General features: G+C 47.0%; 1 protein-coding gene across 4 annotated transcripts; it reads right to left on the bottom strand.

The window, feature by feature from the left end:
• Positions 1–1,500: 1,500 nt before the first annotated feature.
• On the bottom strand, positions 1,501–20,170 carry SMARCD1 (SWI/SNF related, matrix associated, actin dependent regulator of chromatin, subfamily d, member 1). 4 transcript variants are annotated; one of them, XR_008373400.1, is made up of 15 exons: positions 19,372–20,162; positions 18,550–18,737; positions 18,253–18,295; positions 18,038–18,160; positions 17,432–17,554; positions 16,252–16,368; positions 13,925–14,026; positions 13,508–13,669; positions 13,322–13,419; positions 10,924–11,059; positions 5,337–5,459; positions 3,361–3,462; positions 3,037–3,231; positions 2,603–2,676; positions 1,501–2,109 (listed from the first exon to the last, which is right to left on the bottom strand). XR_008373400.1 is itself a non-coding variant. In XM_053557088.1 (13 exons), exons 1-13 carry the CDS (start codon positions 19,546–19,548, stop codon positions 3,178–3,180), a joined length of 1,548 nt encoding a protein of 515 aa, XP_053413063.1. In that variant the 5' UTR covers positions 19,549–20,162; the 3' UTR covers positions 1,501–3,177. The 4 variants fall into 4 exon arrangements, 2 of the variants coding, with proteins under 2 accessions (XP_053413063.1, XP_053413064.1); XR_008373399.1 differs by having other exon boundaries at positions 2,603–3,231; XM_053557088.1 differs by having other exon boundaries at positions 1,501–3,231.
• Between the last annotated feature and the right edge of the window lie 418 nt (positions 20,171–20,588).

Genomic DNA, 20,588 nt, shown 5'->3' on the forward strand with positions numbered 1-20,588 from the left:
AGCGGCCAAAGTGTGCCAGCCACATACATCTGAGCTGGCAGGTTCGAATCCAGCCTGAGCCCACTAAACAATGACGGCTGCAACCAAAAAATAGCTGGGCATTGTGGACGGTGACTGTAGTCACAGCTACTTGGGAGGCAGAGGCAAGAGAATCGCTTGAGCCTAGGAGTTGGAGGTTGCTGTGAGCTATGATGCCACAGCACTTTACTCAGGGCGACAGTTTGAGGCTCTGTCTCAAAAAAAATAAAGAAAAAAACAAAAAACTGAACTCTTAGCTCAGCACCTGTAACTCAGTGGCTAGGGCACCAGCCACGTACACCAGAGCTGGCAGGTTCGAATCCAGCCCAGACCTGCCCAATGACAACTACAACCGAAAAAAGCTGGGCTTTGTGGCGGACATCTGTAGTCCCAGCTATTTGGGAGGCTGAGGCAAAAGAATTGCTTAAGCCCAAGAGTTTGAGGTTGCTGGGTGGCACCTGTGGCTCAGTGAGTAGGGCACCGGCCCCATATACCGAGGATGATGGGTTCAAACCCAGCCCCGGCTGAACTGCAACAAAAAAATAGCTGGGCGTTGTGGTGGGCACCTGTAGTCCCAGCTGCTCAGGAGGCTGAGGCAAGAGAATCACGTAAGCCCAAGAGCTGGAGGTTGCTGTGAGCCGTGTGACGCCACGGCACTCTACCGAGGGCAGTAAAGTAAGACTCTGTCTCTACAAAAAAAAAAAAAGTTTGAGGTTGCTGTGAGCTGTGACGCCACAGCACTCTACTGAGCACGACAAAATAAGACTCTAAAAAAAAAAAAAAAAGAACGGAACTCTTGGCTCAGTGCCCATAGTTCAGTGGTTAGGCCGCTGGCCACATACGCCAGGGCTGGCAGGTTCAAACCTGGCCCAGGCCTGCTAAACAATGACAACTACAACAAAAAATAGCCAGGCGTTCTGACAGGCACCTGTAGTCCCAGCTACTTGGGAGGCTAAGGCAGGAGAATCACTTAAGCCCAAGAGTTTGAGGTTATTGTGAGCTGTGACACCATGGCACTCTACCAAGGGTGAGACAGTGACACTCTGTCTCAAAAAAAAAAAAAAAAAAACAACTGAACTGTTACTCAAGAGTCATAGAAGTGCAACCTCAAAGAGTGACAGACACAAAAACATCATTAGGCAGGTCCTGGCCCATATATAGACAGTGCCGCTAACCTGTTATTAACAAGTAAACTGGGGGCAGAACCCTAAAATCCAGTATAGGCCAATCATCCTAGCCAGCACCCAGCCTGTGTGGACCACTAAGGCTGACAGGACATCTAAAGTAAGACCCTGAAGTACACAAAGGTAGAAATCTTGTTTTCCACTTTATCCCCGGCACCTAGCACCGTAACTGGTACATAGTAGGTGCTCAATAAGTATTTGTCAAATAAAATGAACAAACCTAAGTGTGACTAATGATATTGAAAGAGGAAGAGCTCAGACAAGGGTGCTCTCCCACAGGAGATAGGGGGACCCATCCTTCAGAAGATTCTTTTATTAAAACTGGGTGACATCGATAAGGGGACAGTACAAAAAAAATTTTGGTCCATGAAAAAAACATAATAATTCAGTTAATAAAAAGTTATCTTCAACAGGGACACTGTAGTAGGAGTGCTGAGCTTCCTTCTCATGGTTCCAGCCAGGAGCCGGGCCAGGACTCAGCTGCCCCAAGGTTGTCCAGTGTCACTGTGGGGAGAGCCTCTCAAGGGAGGGATAATGACAGGAAAAGGAGGATGGAGAGAAAATTCTGCTGTCCCCAGTGCAGAACAGGCAAGTTAGATAAGGGGCTGGGGGGATGTGCTCGCAGGAGCCTGAGGAGGGGGTGGGGAAGCAGGGGCTTTGTCAGTTCTGTGGCTTTAGAGCCCATGCTGAACGGAATTCCCCCTCTTTGCCCAGCTGTCTCCCACCCTGCTGTGTAGTCTGCGAGCCTGGGATATGCTAACTTGGGGTGATACAACCTGGAAGAAGAATCTGAGGCTCTCCTGGAAAGATGCAAAACCATCTCAGTTCCAAGGGGCCAAGATCACAAGGTCCTGCTGCTACCTGAGGGGTCTGAAGCTTTGAGGGCAGGGGCTGGGGAGCCACAGTCCTGTGAGGCAGGGAGAGGGAAGAGTCACAAACCCAACTCAGCGCTATTCTCCAGCCCTAGGCGCTTTCACTCCTCAGTGCCCTAGAAGTCACCAGTGAGTGTCAACTGGGCAGGCAAGGGACAGGAAGACAGGGATGGCCTAGGGCTTATACCCGTTTGATTTTAGGCCTGTTTCTCCAGTAAAGAATGGGGTAGTGGGGCAGCGTGGAGTGAATGAGTCACCCCTCCAAGCAACAGCAGGAAGGAACAGCCTCTGCTGGCAATGACAGTACCCCAGATTAGATCCCTGGGGCTCTAAAAGGGAAAGGCAAGATTCCCCTACCCAAATGCCCTGGGTTAGGACAGATATGAGGGAATCCTAAAAGGGCAGCTACAAGGAGTATGCTAGGAGGGAGCAACAGTTAAAGAACAAACTCCAATACTGATGTGGACCCCCTACTAAGCAGTAAGAAGCACTGAGAGAGCAGGCCAATCCCGAGGGCTGGGGACTGACCTGGGGCTCAGTGGAGCCCGAAAGCCAGGGTTCCTTTAGTGCTAGAGGGCAACAAGGGAGAGTTTGCTCCAAACCTGTGGAGGGAAGGAAGGAAATTGGATTCTGTTATAAGGAGAGCCAAGATCAACTAGCTTATAGAGTGCCCTCAGGCCTGAGTTTGGGAGAAGAGGCAATAAAGCTCCAATTCCTGGGTCTCTGAAGGGCAGGATCAGTGTAGCTGGTCCCCTTGAAGACCACCTGGCCTTAGGCCCACTCCATTCTGAGCACTGATTACCACTACAGGTTCTCTCTCTAACACTATCTAGAGGTCCTATGTAGACCAGGGGAGGGTAGAGGCACGTGGGAGCTCTGTGGGGCAAAGGGAAGCTGGGGGTGAGAAGGGATAGGGTGAGAGAAGAGGGTAATAGCTGTCTTGTGAGACAGAAATGTGAGACCCTCTTCATTCTGGTGTTGTCCTTGAACCAACAGCATCCCCTGGAACGCCCCAAGCAAGACCAAGGCAGGTGCTATGAGGCAGGCAGCACAGGGCCCAAATAAAGATTCGGTGCAGCCAAATCAAGGCTGTGGAAGAGACCCTATGTATTCCGGATTCCCAGGGCTTGCTCTAATTCTTGTCGTCTCTGCTGCACCTAGGGAGAAAAGATGGAGGGAGCGCAAAATGAGACAAACCACACGTTGGTGTCTAATACCCACGATCCCTGTCAGAGTGCAAACCCCTTGCCTTTTGGGAATTTCCCCCACGCACCCAAGGGACCTACCTTGGAGTAGAAGTATCGGCATACGGCCTCCTGAGCCCAAGGCTGGAAGTAGAACTCAGCTCGGCGCTCTTCCTCCGGGTTACCCACCACATCAGTCATTGTCTGAGGAAAATGGAGGTCAGGGAGGAGGAAAAGAATGGAGAATAGACTTGTTTCCTTCCTTCACACCTGTTATTGGCTGAATCGTATCCTCCCCCAAACGTGGAAATCCTCACCTCCCAGGACCTGTGAATGTGACCTTATTTGGAAATAGGGTCTCTGCAGATGATCAAGTTAAGATAAGATCATTAGGGTAGGTTCCAAGCCAATATGACTGATATTCTTATGATGAAATTTGGACACAGAGACAGACATGTACAGGAGGAAGACATGTGAGGAGAAAGACTACCACCTAAAAGCCAAGGGGTGCCTGAGGCTACCAGAAGCAAGGAGAGCTGGATGGCACAGATTCCCCCTCAACTCTCAGAAGGAGCCAACTTGTTGATACCTTGACTTTGGATTCTAGCCTCCCAAACTGTAAGATAAACTTCCATTGTTTAAACTACCCCATTTGTGGGAGTTTGCCATAGCAGCTCCAGTAAACTAATACAACACCCAAAGTTATCCTCTGCTGTAACAAGTCATTGCCTTGTTCAGGGACTTTTACTGGCACCTTTTCCCCTGCTCGTCTGCTCAGCCTCTGTAATTACAGTCAGTCACCATAGGACAGGTCAAAACCTAGGGCACATTTCTCATATTCCGTGCTTTTTTCTATTTCTTGCCTGAGCTTATGGTGCAACCCTTTCTGGGAAATATTTTCAAATCCTAAAATTTCCATGAAGGCTTTCCCAGAAATTCTAGCTCCATCCACATCTTTTCTCCTTTCATTATCTTATTGGTACTGGTCAGTATTAATGACTTATTTTTTCTTTTTCTTTTTTTGAAACAGAGTCTTACTTTGTCTCCCTCTGTACAGTGCTGTAGCATCATAGCTCACAGCAACCTCAAACTCTTGGGCTCAAGCAATCCTCTTGCTTCAGCCTCCCAAGTAGCTAGGACTACAGGCGCCCACCACAACACCTGGCTAATTTTGGTTGTAGTTATCATTGTTGTTTGGCAGGCCTGGGCTGGGTTCGAACCCACTAGCTCTGGTGTATGTGGCTGGCGCCCTAGCTGCTGAGCTATAGGTGCCAAGCCAATGACATCTTTTTTTTTTTTTTTTTTGAGACACAGTCTCAAGCTTTTTCCCTGGGTAGAGTGCTAGGAAATCAAAGTTCACAGCAACCTCCAATTCTTGGGCTCAAGTGATCCTCTTTCCTCAGTTTTTCTAATTTTTTTCTTTCTTTTTTTTTAAGAGACAGAGTCTCATTCTGTCACCCTTGGTAGAGTGCCATGGCATCACAGCTCACAGCAACCTTCAGCCTTGGGCTTAGGTGACTCTCTTGCCTCAGCCTCCCGAGTGGGACTACAGGCACGTGTCACAACGTCCAGCTATTTTTTGTTGCAGTTTGGCCGGCACCCTACTCAATGAGCCACAGGCGCCGCCCCAGTTTTTCTGATTTTAGAAACAGGGTCTTGCTTTGCTCAGGCTGGTCTTGAGCTCATGAGCTCAAGCAATCCGCCTGCCTTGGCCTCCCAGAGTGCTAGGATTACAGGTGTGAGCCACTGTACACGGCCTATTGACGACATCTTGATATGTTTTCTACTTTTCATATTAGCCTACTTTATCCAAAGATAGAATACTTGTGGCTTCGAAAGCAGAAATCAGGGCTTCCACTCTGAATCCTCAACAGCAGGGAACACAGTGACAGCACAGAGGAAGTATTAGATCAGTACTGGACGGTTCTGCCTTCATTTCCCTCCCTAACTATAAACTGCACCCTGAAACGTGCTGAAAAAAATCTGGTCTCACTTCTCCCTGTATAGCTGCTACAAAAATAACACAGATGTGTAACTCACTGACCTAAGCAACTTTGGACCTTTCTTAGGTTTTTTACCTTGAGGTCGCGGCACTGGGACTGAAGCCAGTCATTGATGAAACCCTGAGGGTCTCTGGCAAAGCTTAGCATGAATTCTCGCTGTGTCTTCAGTTGGTTGATAGTTTCTATTGTCTCGTGGATCTGAAAAGAATAAGGAAGCTCATACCATTTTCAAACTAGGGAAATGCAAAGTTAAATAGCAGACAGTGCCTGACATCTCCACACGCCACTCCCAACCTGGGAAGGGTGCTGCCCACAGCTGGCACTACCACGCTCCGGCCCTCAGCATTCTTTCAGCAGGTAACATGCACTTGTCTCCGTCTCCCTGTGTACTCCATGTGAAGGAAGTTTCCCTCTTGGTCTCCTCAGTGCCCACTGCAGACAAAGCTACAGGGTGAATACTTAATTCACAGCACAAATAGGTCCAAAAGCACTCTCAGGTAGAGAAGGAGCAGCATCTGTAGAGAGCTAACTCATAACCTCCAGTCTCTAGGTTTTGTTCTCAGCTCTCTTCTCATTCCACATACCCTTCCTGGCAATTTCATCAACTTGCATGTCTTCCATTACCACTGACAGGATGATGAATCCCCAATCTATAGTGCAGAATGTCCATTTTCTTTCCCCCCCATCCCATGACAGGGTCACACTTTGTTGCTCTGGTTGGAGTACAGTGCCCTCATCATAGCTCATTGCATCCTCAAACTCCTGTGTTCAAGTGATCCTCCTGCCTCAGCCTCCCAAATAGCTAGAACTATAGACTCATACCTCAACACCTGGCTAATCTATTTTTTGTAGAGACAGGGTCTCATGCTTGCTCAGGCTGGTGCTGAACTCCTAGCCTCAAGTGATCCTCACACCTCAGACTCTTAAAATGCTAGGATTACAGGCATGACCCACCAGCTCTAGCCCAGAGTTAATTTTTTTCTTTCTTTTTTTTTTTTTTTTTTTTGAGATAAGGAGTCTATGTCATCCTCAGGACAGTGCCATGGTGTCACAGCTCACAGCAACCTCAAACTCCTGGGCTTAAGCAATTCTCTTGCCTCAACCTCACAAGTAGCTGGGACTACAGGCGCCTGCCACAATGCCTGGCTATTTTTTTGTTGCAGTTGTCATTGTCATCTCAGGCTATTTTTTTGTTGCAGTTGTCATTGTCATCTCATTGTCATTGAGCCCCGGCTGGATTCGAACCCGCCAGCCTCGGTGCATGTGGCTGGCACTGTAAGCCCTGTACTCTGCCGAGTCAGAGTTAATTTTCTAAACTCCAAACAATCTAACTGCTTTCTTCACATCTCAGGGCACTTTATACTCACTATCTCCAAAATTAATTTCACTACCCTTTACCCAACACCCACCTTGGCCTCCCAGAATTCTACCTCCTGTCCCCAATCTATCCACCCAAGCTAGAAACCTGGCAGTCATCATAATGCCTCCTTCTTCCTCACTGCCATCCAAACAGTAGTTAAACTCCTTCAATCTCACTTTTTTTTTTCTTTTATTGAGACAGTCTCACTCTGTTGCCCCAAGCTAGCGTGCTGTGATGTCAGCCTAGCTTACAGCAACCTCAAACTCGTGGGCTCAACTCATTGTCCCACCTCAGCCTCCCAAGTAGCGGGGACTACAGAAGCCTGTCAAGACACCTGGCTAACTTACCCTACTTTGTATTTTTTTATTTATTTTTGAGACAGAGTCTCACTTATAAACCCTTGGTAGAGTGCCATGGTGTCACAGCCTACAGCAACCTCCAAATCCTTGGGTTTAGGCGATTCTCTTGCCTCAGCCTCCAGAGTAGCTGGGACTACAGGCGCCCGCCACAACACCCAGCTATTTTTTTCTTGCAGTTTGGCCAGGGCTGGGTTTGAACACACCACCCTCGGTATATGGGGCTGGCACCTTACCCACTGACCACAGCTTTTGCCTCAGTTTTTGCCCCCTACTTTTATTTTATTTTACTTTATTTTTGAGACAGGGTCTAACTTTGTCACCCTCAGTAGAGTGCCGTGGCGTGACAGCTCACAGCAACCTCTAACTTCTTGGGCTTAAGCGATTCTCTTGGCTCAGCCTCCCAAGCAGCTGGGACTATAGGTGCCTGCCACAATACCCAGCTATTTTTTTGTTGTTGTTGTAGTTTTCATAGTTGTTTGGCAGGCCTGGCCCAGGTTCAAACCTGCCAGCCCTGGTGTATGTGGCTGGAGCCCTAGCTGCTGAGCTATAGGCACCAACCCGTAATTTTCCTACTTTTAGTAGACACAGAGTCTTGCTCTTGCTTAGGCTGGTTTAAAACTCCTGAGCTCGGGTGGCGCCTATTGGCTCAGTCGGTAAGGCACCGGCCCCATATACCGAGGGTGGCGGGTTCAAACCCGGCCCCGGCCAAACTGTAACCAAAAAATAGCCGGGCATTGTGGCAGGCGCCTGTAGTCCCAGCTACTTGGGAGGCTGAGACAAGAGAATTGCTTAAGCCCACGAGTTGGAGGTTGCTGTGAGCTGTGTGAGGCCACGGCACTCTACTGAGGGCCATAAAGTGAGACTCTGTCTTTACCAAAAAAACAAACAAACAAAAAAAAAACTCCTGAGCTCAAGCAATCTTCTTGCCTCAGTCTGCCAGAGTGCTAGGATTACAAGCATTAAGCCACTAAACCCAGTCCCTTCAATCCCACTTTGATATCATGCAAATCTACTTATTTCCATCCTCACTGTCAGTACCTTAAGTTCAGGACCTTGAAATATCTCACATGGATTACTAAACCAGCCTCCTAACTGGGCTCCAGATCTGCCCTTCTTATAAATCATTTTCTACCTTTCTGTCAGTGATCACTGTATTTTTTTTTTGAGACAAGAGTCTTACTCTGTTGCCCTGGGTAGTATGCCCTGTCATCAGAGCTCATATCAACTTCAAACTCTTGGGCTCAAGCAATTGTCTTGCCTCAGCCTCCTGAGTACCTGGGACTACAGATATGTATTACTACACCTGGCTATTTTTTTTTTTTATCTTCATTATAAATTTAATATATTCATGACAGAAATTTACCTTTGGATACTACAGAAATGCCAAGTAAGATTTTCTGCAAAGACAATATCTGAATTTTTAATTGTAGGCTCCATTGATGGTCCAGAACACATAACAACACCACCAACGTATTCAAAAGCACAATGAGCTATACAGCCGTACTGAATAGTATAGCCAATAAGTCGAAAGGTTTTTCCCAGAACAGCACGAAGCATAGTTCTATGTAGACTCTGCCACCATTGGCCATAGGTCTGTTCAACAAAACATTCAGTTTTTAGAGAAGTTGCAGGGCTTCAAGAAAAAAAAAAATCTAAGGCATGTCTCAAAGCATATGTGGGTGATCCATGATTTCAGATTCCTCTGTCCCCATGGAACCCCAGAAAACCCTCACCCAGAGCGCAGATGGCTCTTTCTCACCTCTGGCTATTTTTTTTAGACAGTCTTGCTTGTTGCCCTTGGTAGAGTGCCATGGCATCACAGTTCACAGAAACCTCAAACGATTCTCTAGCCTCAGCCTTCCTAGTAGCTGGGACTATAGGCACCTGCCACAATGCCCAGCTATTTTTTCTTTGTTTTTTTTTTTTTTTTTTTTTTAAGAGACAGGATCTCACACTTGCTCAGACTGGTCTCCAACCTGTGAGCTCGGAGAATCCACCCTCTTCGGCCTCCCAGAGTGCTGGGATTACAGGCATGAGCCACCTCATCCAACCAGTAATCATTCTATATACAAACAGCATCAGTCCCTCCACCAGTGACGAGGCACCTGCCTCCCTACCTAGCTTCCTTTCCCAAAATGTCCCATCTCCAGCACCCTGTTCTCAATCTCGTACTGTTTGAACCCATCAGGCTCTCTCTCTCCTCTTTAGCCCTTTACATATCCTGTCTTCTCTTTCTGGAATGTCCTCTGTCTTTCATGCCCCTAGTACCATTTTCCTTTCTCCCCTTTTGTTAACTCCCACTTTGTCCTTCAAGGTTGAGCTGATGCCTCAATTCTTCCAGGAAAGCTTCTCTTTCTCCTTGTGTTCCAAAAATAAAGCATTTTTGGCTTTATTTGCTGGGACTATCTAATAATAATGATAGCAATAACAGCAACAGGAGTTTTTTTTTTTCTTTTTTTCCTGAGACAGGGCCTACTCTGCTCAGGCTAGAGTATAGTGGTATAATCATAGCTCACAACAACCTCAAACTCCCGGGCTTAAGTGATCCTCCCGCCTCAGTCTCTCAAGTCAATGGAACTATAGGTACATGCCAACATACTTGGCTATTTTTTAAATTTTTTCTAGGGACAGGTTCTTGCTATGTTGCTCAGGCTAGTCTTGAGCTCCTGCCCTCAGACAATCTTACCACCTCATCTTCCCAAAGTGCTACGATTTTTTTTTAGACAGACCCTCAAGCTATCACCCTGCGTAGAGTGCCATGGCGTCACAGCTCACAGCAACCTTTAACTCCTGGGCCCAAGCGATTCTCTTGTCTCAGCCTTCCAAGTAGCTAGCACTACAGGTGCCTGCCACAACGCCCGGCTATGTTTTGGTTGTAGTTACTTTTGTTTGTCTGTTTTTCATTTTGAGGGCGGGGCCAGGTTTGAACCCACTTTCTGGTATATGAGGTCGGCGCCCTACTCACTGAGCCACAGGCACTGCCGGTTGTAGTTGTCATTGTATGGCAAGCCTGGGCTGGATTCGAACTCGCCAGCTCTGGTGTATGTGGCTGGCACCTGAGCCGCTTGAGCTATAGGCATCAAGCCCCAAAGTGCTAGGATTACAGGTGAGCCAGCATGCCCAACCACCATTTGTTGTTTTTATATGCCATAGTCATCATGTCTTTACACACAGTCTCATTTAATCCTAACAGTAACCTTATTAAGATAGTTACTATGAGGCGGAACCTGTGGCTCAAAGGAGTAGGGGTCTAGCCCCATATGACGGAGGTCGTGGGTTCAAACCCAACCCCGGCCAAAAACTGCAAAAAAAAAAAATAATAATAATTTTGGGTGGCACCTGTGGCTCAAGGAGTAGGGCGCTGGCCCCATATACCGGGGGTCACGGGTTCAAGCCCAGCCCTGGCCAAAAGTGCAAAATAAAAAAAGATAGGTACTGTGGGCCACGTGTGGTAGCTCAAGCCTGTAATCCCAGAACTTGGGAGGCTGAGGTGGTTGGTCTGAGCTTACAGGTTCGAGACTAGACTGAGCCAGAGCAAGACCCCTTCTCTAAAAAAATAGCCGGGCGTTGTGGTGGACGCTTATAATCCTAGCTACTTGAGAGGCTGAGGCAAGAGGATCACTTGAACCCAAGAGTTTCAGGTTGCTGTGAGCTAAGACACCATGGCACTCTACCAGTGATGACCAAGTGAGACTCTGTTTCAAAAAAAAAAAACAAAAACAGATAGGTACTATGATTTCTATTTCACAAATCAGAAACTAAAGCTCAACACTACTAAAAAGTATAGCCAGAATCAGAGCTCATGTGAGTCTGGCTCCACCAAGCACAGCACCTGACATGTAATAAGTGTACTATATTTTGACTGAATACTGAGAATCAAACGCAGGAATAGAAGCTGTGATGGGGACTGGTGGCACCCAAAATACCCAGCGCAGACTCCTACCTTGTTATCCAGAGTAGCAATCTCCTGCTGGCTGGCAGTGGACAGGAGAAAAGAATTCATCTGGGTCTTCAAGGTGTCATCCACTTCCACATCAATGTCATAACAAGCTGTTTTTTTCTGATCATTTGGATCAACACTGGAGAAAAAAAACAAAGGGGCCTGGTGAACAGCTTGCACCCTTAAGCATAAAACACAGAATCAAAAGATGGCCCATGAATAAAGGGAATGGAGTTGACTGAAAAAGTACCAAGAACTTGTGGTTGTGACACAAACGTTTGGTACCTTCATTGCAGTTGCGCCTATATGGTGTATACATCTGCCAAGAGTTATAAAACTATACTTTCAGTGGGTAAAACTTTATATATATATATAAATTGTACCTTGATGAAGTTTACATCTTTAAAAAGTCAATGGTGGCTCAGCGCCCGTAGCACAGTGGTTACGGCGCCAGCCACATACACCGAGGCTGGTGGGTTTGAACCCAGCCCAGCAATACAGCAAAAAACAGCCAGGTGTTTGGCAGGCGCCTATAATCCCAGCTACTTGCGAGGCTGAGGCAAGAGAATTGCTTAAGCCCAAGAATTGGAGGATGCTGTGAGCTATGACATCATGGCACTCTACTAAGGGTGACATAGACTCTGTCTCAAAAAAAAAAAAAAAGTCAATGGTAAGCCTCTGCACCTGTAGCTCAAGCGGCTAAGGCACCAGCCACGTACACAGGAGCTGGTGGGTTTGAATCCAGCCCGGGCCTGCCAAACAACAATGACAACTACAACCAAAAAATAGCCAGGTGTTGTGGTGGGTGCCTTTAATCCCAGCTATTTGGGAGGCTGGGAGGCTAAGGCAAGAGAACTGCTTAAGCCCAAAAGTTTGAGGTTGCTGTGAGCTGTGATGCCATGGCACTCTACCCAGGGTGACAGCTTGAGGCTCTGTCTCGAAAAAAAAAAAAAAAAAGTCAATGGTAAAAATTCAAACAGTACAAAAGTTATCTGGTGAAAACTAAGTTCCTTCCTCCCTAAAAGAAACCACTGCAACAGTACCTTCTGTATCTTTTTTCCCTTTAAACTAAAACTGACCCTCAAAATAAAGTAAAATAAAACACACACACTATAAAAAGTAACTCAACTTCAAGCATAGGAGTATAGAACAGACCAGCTTCTACTGACCACAGTTATAGACTGTAGGAGTTACCACCAGTGAGTGATGGTCCAAGTACAACAGGAAAGTCTTTACTGGAACTAATATAGAGTAAAGGAAGGAAGGCAAAGAGACTACATCCAACTATGGAGACATGCTGCCTTGAGGAAAAAGTACTTTTCTTCCTGTCCCATCTGCCTAGAGATGCACTGCTTTCCATTTTCTGAAAAGTGAATAGAAGTAATGGATGTGGAGTCCCACACCCAAATCCTCCACCATCAGTGATGCAGTAGTAAACTGGTAAATGCTTTGAAGACCGATCCTCCAAAGGAGTAGTGGGGGTGAGGGGTGGGGAGAGTGGTGGTGAATGTTCTGATTTGCTACATTTGCTGACCTTTGGGATTTAAATATTCGCAACATGGCTGATCTCTTTTTTTTTTATTGAGACAGAGTCTTACTTTGTTACCTTTGGTAGAGTGCAGTGGCATCATTGCTCACAGCAACCTCAAACTCCTGGGCTTAAGTGATTCTCTTGCCTCAGTCTCTCAAGTAGCTGGAACTATAGGTGCCTGCCACAATGCCACAATGCCACGCTATGTTATTTTTTTTTTTGCTTAGCAGGCCAGGGCCAGGTTTGAATCCACCAGCCCTGGAGCACATGGCCAGCACCCTAACCTCTGGAGCTACCGGCACCCTCTGGTCTTTTTCTTCTTTTGAGATAGTCTCACTTTGTCACCTTTGGTAGAGTGCTGAGGAGTCATAGCTCACAGCAACCTCAAACTCTTGGGTTCCAAGTAGCTGGGACAACAAGTGCCTGCCATAATACTCGGCTTTTTTTTTTGAAATGGGGTTTTGCTCTTGCTTAAGCTGGTCTCGAACCTGTGAGCTCAAGCAATTCACCGCCCTGGCCATCCAGGGTGCTAGGATTGTAGGTGGGAGCCACTGTACCAGCCTGATTTCAATCTACCAATGTTACATCACTATCCAGGGAGCTGGGAAGAGATGTGTAATAACACATCATTACATAGTATTTCCACCATACAAACACAACAGACATAAATAACTTCAAGGGGACAAATACTTATGAAATGCAATTTAAAAAAGGAAAGAAATGCAATAAAATAATTAGGAAATAAAATTTCCTAATATTACCAAATTTCCAATATAATACCCTCACTTTTAACATACTTAAGTTTATATAATTTAATTTTAAATGATGGAGCTACAAGCCAGCTCTAGCACACTATACACACAGACCTACCTGATGACATGATTAATGATGATAGGTTCTGGTGGCATAAGCAAGGCATGGAGTCGCTGAGGGATCTCTGAAAACTTCATACGTTGAGACTCAAAGATCTATGGGAAAGAGAAGCAGCCTCAGAAGTCGGCATTTTGAGCATTAGTACTGCAGCCCTTCTAGCAAAAGAATAGCTTCTTTACTTACCTGCTGGAGGTATTTGTCACAGATGACAAATTCCCGTTCATGAGGGTCCTGGAGCTTATGTGTCTTGATATATTGCCACAGTGCTTGAATGATCACAGGACGAGTCTGGGTGTGGATGCCCAAGAGCCGAGCCAGGCGAGGGTCTAATTTAAACTGAGGAGGCTGCAGAGAACCAAAGGGTATAAGAGGATGAAGCTAGTTAGCTGCGTGTATGTGCAGCAATATATTCAAGCTATTCTACAAACATTAACAAATGTGCTTTCTCTAGGGCAGGAAAATACTAGGAGGAACTCAGAGATGACCAAGACTCTATCCCTGTACTAAAGTGGTAAGTTATTCACAATTTAAACCCTTTAAAGTCAGACTGTTCAGAGACGTGCTATGAAAGGTGGACCCACTCACGCCACCATAGAATACCTGGTAATCCAACATCAGTAGAACAGTACACCGTACATTCACATCTCCTGGCCGCTTCACCTGGAAGCCATCAGTCTCCTGGGTAGTGGCGGTCCTGTGCCACTACAGAGAGGAAGATGTCAGGGGATGCTCTCCCAGAGGAAGAGCTGGGGTGGGAGGGAAGAGCTTCTGTAATGACTGAATATTCAACATTGATTACTGAGGCTATTGGAGAAGAGCAATAGCATGAAGCATTTTTAATAACTGCACATGGTAGTGGGATTATTGTCTGTGTACAAGTAGAATAAACTTTTAATTTTGACTGTCACATTTAAATTACCCTGAATTTCCAGTGGTCAATTTATTCACAAGAGGGATAATATACATGGGAACAGTAACATAATGTAGCTGTCATTTACTGAGTACTAGCCATAAGAGTATTCAAAGACATTACCTGGATTATCTCACTTAATTCCCAGACATCCATACAAGATAAGACACAATTATATCTATTTTATGGAGGAGAAAACTAACGCTTAGCAGAACAAAGTTAACTCCCCTAGGTCAAACAGCCAATAAATTAATGGAGCTGCAATTTGAGCTCTGGTGGTTCTGATTTTACAGTCCACATTCTTAGTCACTATACTCTACTGCTATTAAGTAAAATATATTTACAAATTTCTATTGATTCTATGACTTACTTCCCTTATTAGATGGTAAAGACCTTCCCATGTCTCTTAGTGGTTGAGGTTAAGGGGCTGCAGTTATACTGGCAAAAAAAGGAGCAGATTAAGTTCACTTGGAGTGCTGGACTGTCATTCTGTTTTTGTTTTTTTTTTTGAGACAGAGCCTCAAGCTGTTGCCCTGGGTAGAGTGCGGTGACATCACAGCTCACAGCAACTTCTAACTCCTAGGCTCAAGTGATTCTCTTGCCTCCGCCCCAAGTAGCTGGGACTACAGGCGCCTGCCACAACGCCTGGCTATTTTTTGGTTGAAGCCATCATTGTTATTTGGCGGGCCTGGGCTGGATTCAAACCTGCCACCTCAGGTGTATGTGGCTGGCACCTTAGTTGCTGGAGCCACAGACGCCGAGCCTATCATTCTGGTTTTGACTGTATCCCAAAGAATACTGTTGCTAAACACTGTATTCAAAATACTGTGCATTCAAGCATAGTAATAAGATTTTGGCGATTTGGAATGTGAATCTTTTTTTTGAGTCTCACTCTGTCACTCTCAGTAGAGTGCTGTGGCGTCATAGTTCACAGCAACCTCAAACTCTTGAGCTCAAGCAATTCTCTTGCTTCAGCCTCTCTTGTAGCTGGGACTACCAGCACCAACCACAATGCCTGGCTATGTTTCTTTTGTTTAGCAGGCCTGGGCCAGGTTTGAACCCACCAGCCCCAGAGGATGTGGCCAGCGCCCTAACCACTGAACTACAGGCACCCAACCTAGAATGCGAATCTAAATGGAGCAGAGACGAGGGAGTGCCATATCTATAAAGGTAACATTGGCAAGTACGAATACTCTATCAGTCAACCCTTTGACTAAAGCAACTGCTGGCTGGGCACACTGACTCATGCCTGTAATCCTACTACTCTGGGAGGCGGAGACAGGAGGATCACTTGAGCTCAGGAGTTTGAGACCAGCTGGCTGGAGCAAGAGTGAGACCCTGTCTCTACTAAAAATAGAAAAATTTGCCAGGTGTTGTGGTGGGTACCTGTAGTCCAAGTTACTTGGGAGGCTGAGGCAGGAGGATTGCTCAAGCCTAGGCTGAGGTTGCTGCGAGCTAGGCTGATGCCACAGCACACTAGCCTAGGCAACAGAGTGAGACTCTGCCCAAAAATAAATAAATAAATAAAGCAACTGCTAACTGGAAAAAGTATGAATGATATGTGGATAACTATGTTTCACCATTATTAACAAGCAAGATATAGAGATGGCCTGGCATGTATAATATGCCTTCATTAGAATTTCCCTTGAAAGTGGGAAAAGAGACCAGGATAGTAACATTAAAAAGGTGGGGCAAGGGTGGCGCCTGTGGCTCAAAGGAGTAGGGTGCCGGCCCCATGTGCCGGAGGTGGCAGGTTCAAATACAGCCCAGGCCAAAAACTGCAAAAAAAAAAAAAAAAAAAAGGTGGGGCAAGTTAAGAGTACAAGGACTCTTGGGTCCAAACTGAACACAACTAGTGCCACCTGGGGGTCAATGTGCAAACTGCAACGATGGTACTGTACACCGGGGTAATTAACTCTATATTTTATGTCTCCCCCTCTCCCTAAACATTAGTTTGGCTCACAAGTCCATCATCCTCTAATCACAGAGTCAAAGCCCAGAAGGCAGAACTACTCACTTCTACCAGATGGTTGTCTGGCCCATACAGGTCTTTGTCCAGTTCGATCACCAAGGACTTAAAAAAGGAAGAGAACTTCCTCTTTTGCTTGGTAGCATCATATTTGGACAAGGCTGACTAGAGGAGAGAGGAAAAGTCATGTTAGAGAAGGCCAGAAGAAATTCCCCAACACTTTGTCCTACAGAAAAGGAACCCACAACAGCAACGGGAAAAAACTAAAAAATATCTTCTGAGTATCTATCTCTAGGAGATGGCAAAGTAGGCATCTGTAGGTATTAAACCAGTCATGGTAGCAAGAGAACCCCGAGGAAGCACCCTTTAGCACATACAGGGTCACTGACTTACCCACCTCATTTGCCCAAGGGAAATAAGGCAAGTTAAGCCAAATCATTGGATATAACAAAGCGAGTCTGAACAGAGAAAAGTCTGACTCCAGAGGGGAAATGAATCACAGGCAGTAAGCAGCCAGAACAAAAACAGCTTTATTTGGACGGAATGACACCACCAGCAGATGGGACTGGACCTATATAGAGAAGAAGGCTCTGACACTGAGCTCTGGTTTTCTGCAAAACTGCATTCAAATTAGCTTGCCTGTAAGAAGCTAAAAATAGAGAACCAGAGACTATAAGGGAATGACAGAAAGGTGAGCTTCCCCAAGGAGCTGCTAGGGCGAAAAGTTTGGGGTCTATCACCCACCAGGAGATGCTCCCAATAAAGTAATAAAGAGCTTGTCAGAGAAATCTATCCTACTTAAACTATGTGGTGCCTCCAGTGAAAGCTGGAAAGATGGAGATGCCACAGTGAAAAGCAAGGACTCAGAGAGGAAACATGGCCCCAAGTGCTAAATGCAAACTGATTTAATTAAAAAAAAAAAAAAAAAAAAACCTAAACTAAATAATTTGCAGATACTGCAAAATCCAGCAGCCACCAGGACCCAGAGGAAGATAAACAACGCATTAGATCCTAGGACAATAAGGTTCTCAATATGATACCAGTGAGGGCCAAAGCTGTAGGAGCCAAACACAAAGGACCATTGTCTTACAGTGGACAGAGTATCCCTCTCCCTGCTGCTCACAACAGGAGCCATAAGCACCAGTCAGGCATCCAGCCGACCAGATAACATTGCTTGTTCCCAGAAGCTCCCACCCTAATTGCCAACCATGGTGGACCTTGAACTCACATCCTCCAGGAGCCGTCCTTCTACCCGAAGCTCCCAGGAAGCCACTGTCCCTTCCCCATCCTCGGCATCTGACTTAGCCGGATTGAAAGTGTTAGAAATGAAAATTCGCAGCTTCCGTTTTTGCTGAGGAAGGCAGAAACATGATTGATGGTGGGGCTTCAGTAGTTTGATGCTGAAGACAATGGGTCTCCCCAAATCCCAAAATTACTCCTAACAGACTGGCCTACTGTCTACCAGTCCCTCAGGTGGGTGGATGAAGATTCCATTTAGAAGAAGAGCATAAGCCACTAGCCTGAGTACAAGTATGTACACTAGGATGCCAAGTAGACAAAGTCATGCAAGGTGCCAGATTCCCAAGGTAGCAGAGCAGTTACAGCAGAAACATGGACAGGGAATATTTTTGGTGCAAGAGCCATAAAATACCCCTCCCCCTTTGTCATTCTGTTTTTAGGCTCCTAATGTAGTTCTCAGTTTGTAGGTGGAAGAGAGAGATACAATTGAAATGCCAAAGAAAGCTGTGCTGTGCCTTTGATTTCTCATCCTAAGCCTGCTGAAGGTTCCCAAGTCCTCTCTTTTGGCTCTCTGCCCAGTGCTCTGCTGTGTTACCTTGATGGGACGTTTCAAGGCCTCCTGGATATCTAGCCGTTTCCTCATGATAGTCTGGTCCAGTTTCCTTTCAAAAGCCAAGAGATCCATATAGGCCTGGGATTCTGGTACCAGTTCACGAATCTTAGGAACAGAAAAATATAGTTGGGATCTAGAGATGATTATCTCTATTCTCAAACTCACCACATCTTCAGAAGACCTATAGCCAGACTCACCCTTTGAGGTAGAATTTTGTCAGCCATCTTCTTTTTCTTTGCACTGTTTAGAATAAATACTATTATCAGGCTGGGATGGAACTAATCAGAACATGAAAATAATCTGTCAGCACTGTCATTTACAGTAAAGTGAGGGGACTGTAAAGCTCCCACCAACCCCACCACCACCACACGACATTCTCAAGGTTGAGTCCCACTGCTGACACTGCAACACCACTTCTTGCTTCAGGTACTACTCCTCCCTGTGTCCTCCTTCCCTTCTCCCCTCTTTCCTTCCGCCCCAAGAGGTCATCTTACTTGTGATTTCGATTTTGTACTGCCTGCTGCTGGACCTGCTGGATCTGCTGAGGCGCAGGTCTCTTGCGGGATTGGTCCATCCCTGACTGGGCCAGGCCAGGTCGGACTGAAGGGTTCCCCCCATAGCCAGGGGGTCCCATGGAAGGTCCCTGAGGTGTCATTCGGCTGCCCGGAAGCATACCTGGTCTCTACAGGAGGAAACGGATACAGAGATGTCATGGTTTCCCTTGTTAACCCTACCAAGATGGGGACATTAGGAGATGTTGGAGTTCTTTGAATCAAACAAGGCTGGAGGTGGGAGGTGAAGGATAATGAGAGGAGAGTCCTCTTGCCTCTTTGAAATGTAGGTAACTGGACCTTCTGCTCCAGTAGTGATTCCATAGAAAAATAGGGCCCAAAAGCTAAGAGAGAGATCATACTCAAATTCTTCCCAGTCTATCTTGTAACTGACACATCAGACATTCCTAGCCCCACATTTACTCTGCCAACTATCTCCTTAGACGCTGACCTAAATTTACCAGTGACCCCTTGTGTTCCCGAGCATTGGAGCTACTCAAGCCCCTTTGCACTGCAGCCCTCAGACGCCCATCCCTACCCACACTTCACCCACCCTGGTTTTCTACCGACTCCCCACGGAAACAATGCCCCGCAGAGCAGGTGGGGAGGCAGTTAGCATTCCTTCGCGCTACTTCCCCCGCCCCCTCCCAGGGCCCAAACCCCTCCCAAGGGAGTCACTCCTACTTCTCCCCCCACCCCTGACACTCCCAGGCCCCCGCTCGGCCCCGCCCCCGGCCCGCGCGCCCCTCCTCCTGCCCTACTCACCGGATAGGCCGCTCCGGGCATCGGGGAGCGGTACAGCCCTTGACCCGGCGCCGGGCCCATTCGCACCGGAGGCCCCGGAGTTCCGCCCGGGCCTAGTGCGGCCGCCGCGCCCGCTCCTCCAGCTGCTCCGGCGCCGCCGCTCGGAACCACAGACTGGAAACCCGCCCGGGCCGCCATCTTCCCGGAGCCGCCGCTGCAGCTGCACAAAGAACCGGAACCGGAACTCCCCCGCCCCCCAAACGCCCCCCAAGCGCCCGCCTGTTCTCCCGGCCAGCCGGCCGGCGCGGGAGGCTCAGGGCATCGAGACTGTGAGCTAGAGGGGGGCGACTAGCGGAAAAGGCATGGGGCCACTCCCTCCCGCCTTCACGGTCCGGGAGGGGAAACCATAGAGAAGAGTTCTGGGCTAGAGAGGCCCCGTGTGCGGGCGCCCCCAGGCCGACGGGAGGAAGACAAGGACCTAGAAAAGGGGACCATAGCCCCAGCCAGGGCCTTGACCCTGACAACAGCTAGAGTAACAGCTTCATCTTGAAGCAATGCATTTAACTGTCCAAAGCACTTGTTTGCTTTTCTCATTCTCTTAATGCTGTAACCACGGGGGCTGAAGGGGGAAATGTGCTGTTTATTCCATTTCACAAATGGGAGAAACTAACTCAAGGCAATGACTTGGCAAAGGCCAACCAGCAAGTTCACTATAGAACCAAAACCAGGAATCCAGATCTTCTGGCTCATAGCCTGGGACTCATTCCACAGATAAATGTTTCAATAAGTACTTTATGCAGGAACTTCAGCCCAACTTTGTCTTTGACCTTACATGCTTTCAGGTTTTAAGTTTAAATTTTGACCATGCCTACAATCCAAAGAATCTTCTGTGTTGGGACTTATGTTTGAGGGTTTTGTTGGCTTTGACACTTCCCTCTTTCCCTGCCTAGTGGTACAAACCATTTTTGGTATGATGGTCAACTTGTCCCATCCCAGGAAAACCACGGTTTCCCTGCTCAAACCTTCTTACTCCTCCCCTGCTTGTTTGGCCCCAAGACAAGCTCAGCTTTAGACCCTTAGTGGGAATATCTAAATACTTTTTGAATAAGAGAAGAACAACACTGAAGAAGAGATGGTCGAAACCCAGTTTATTAGACCAGAGGCATGCTTCACCCAGAGCCCTGCCTGCTGTTCCCCTATCCAGTGCACGCTTCTTGGCCTTGTTCCTCCTTCCCTTT

Source organism: Nycticebus coucang, chromosome 12, assembly GCF_027406575.1.
Source record: "Nycticebus coucang isolate mNycCou1 chromosome 12, mNycCou1.pri, whole genome shotgun sequence".
NCBI lineage: Eukaryota > Metazoa > Chordata > Mammalia > Primates > Lorisidae > Nycticebus > Nycticebus coucang.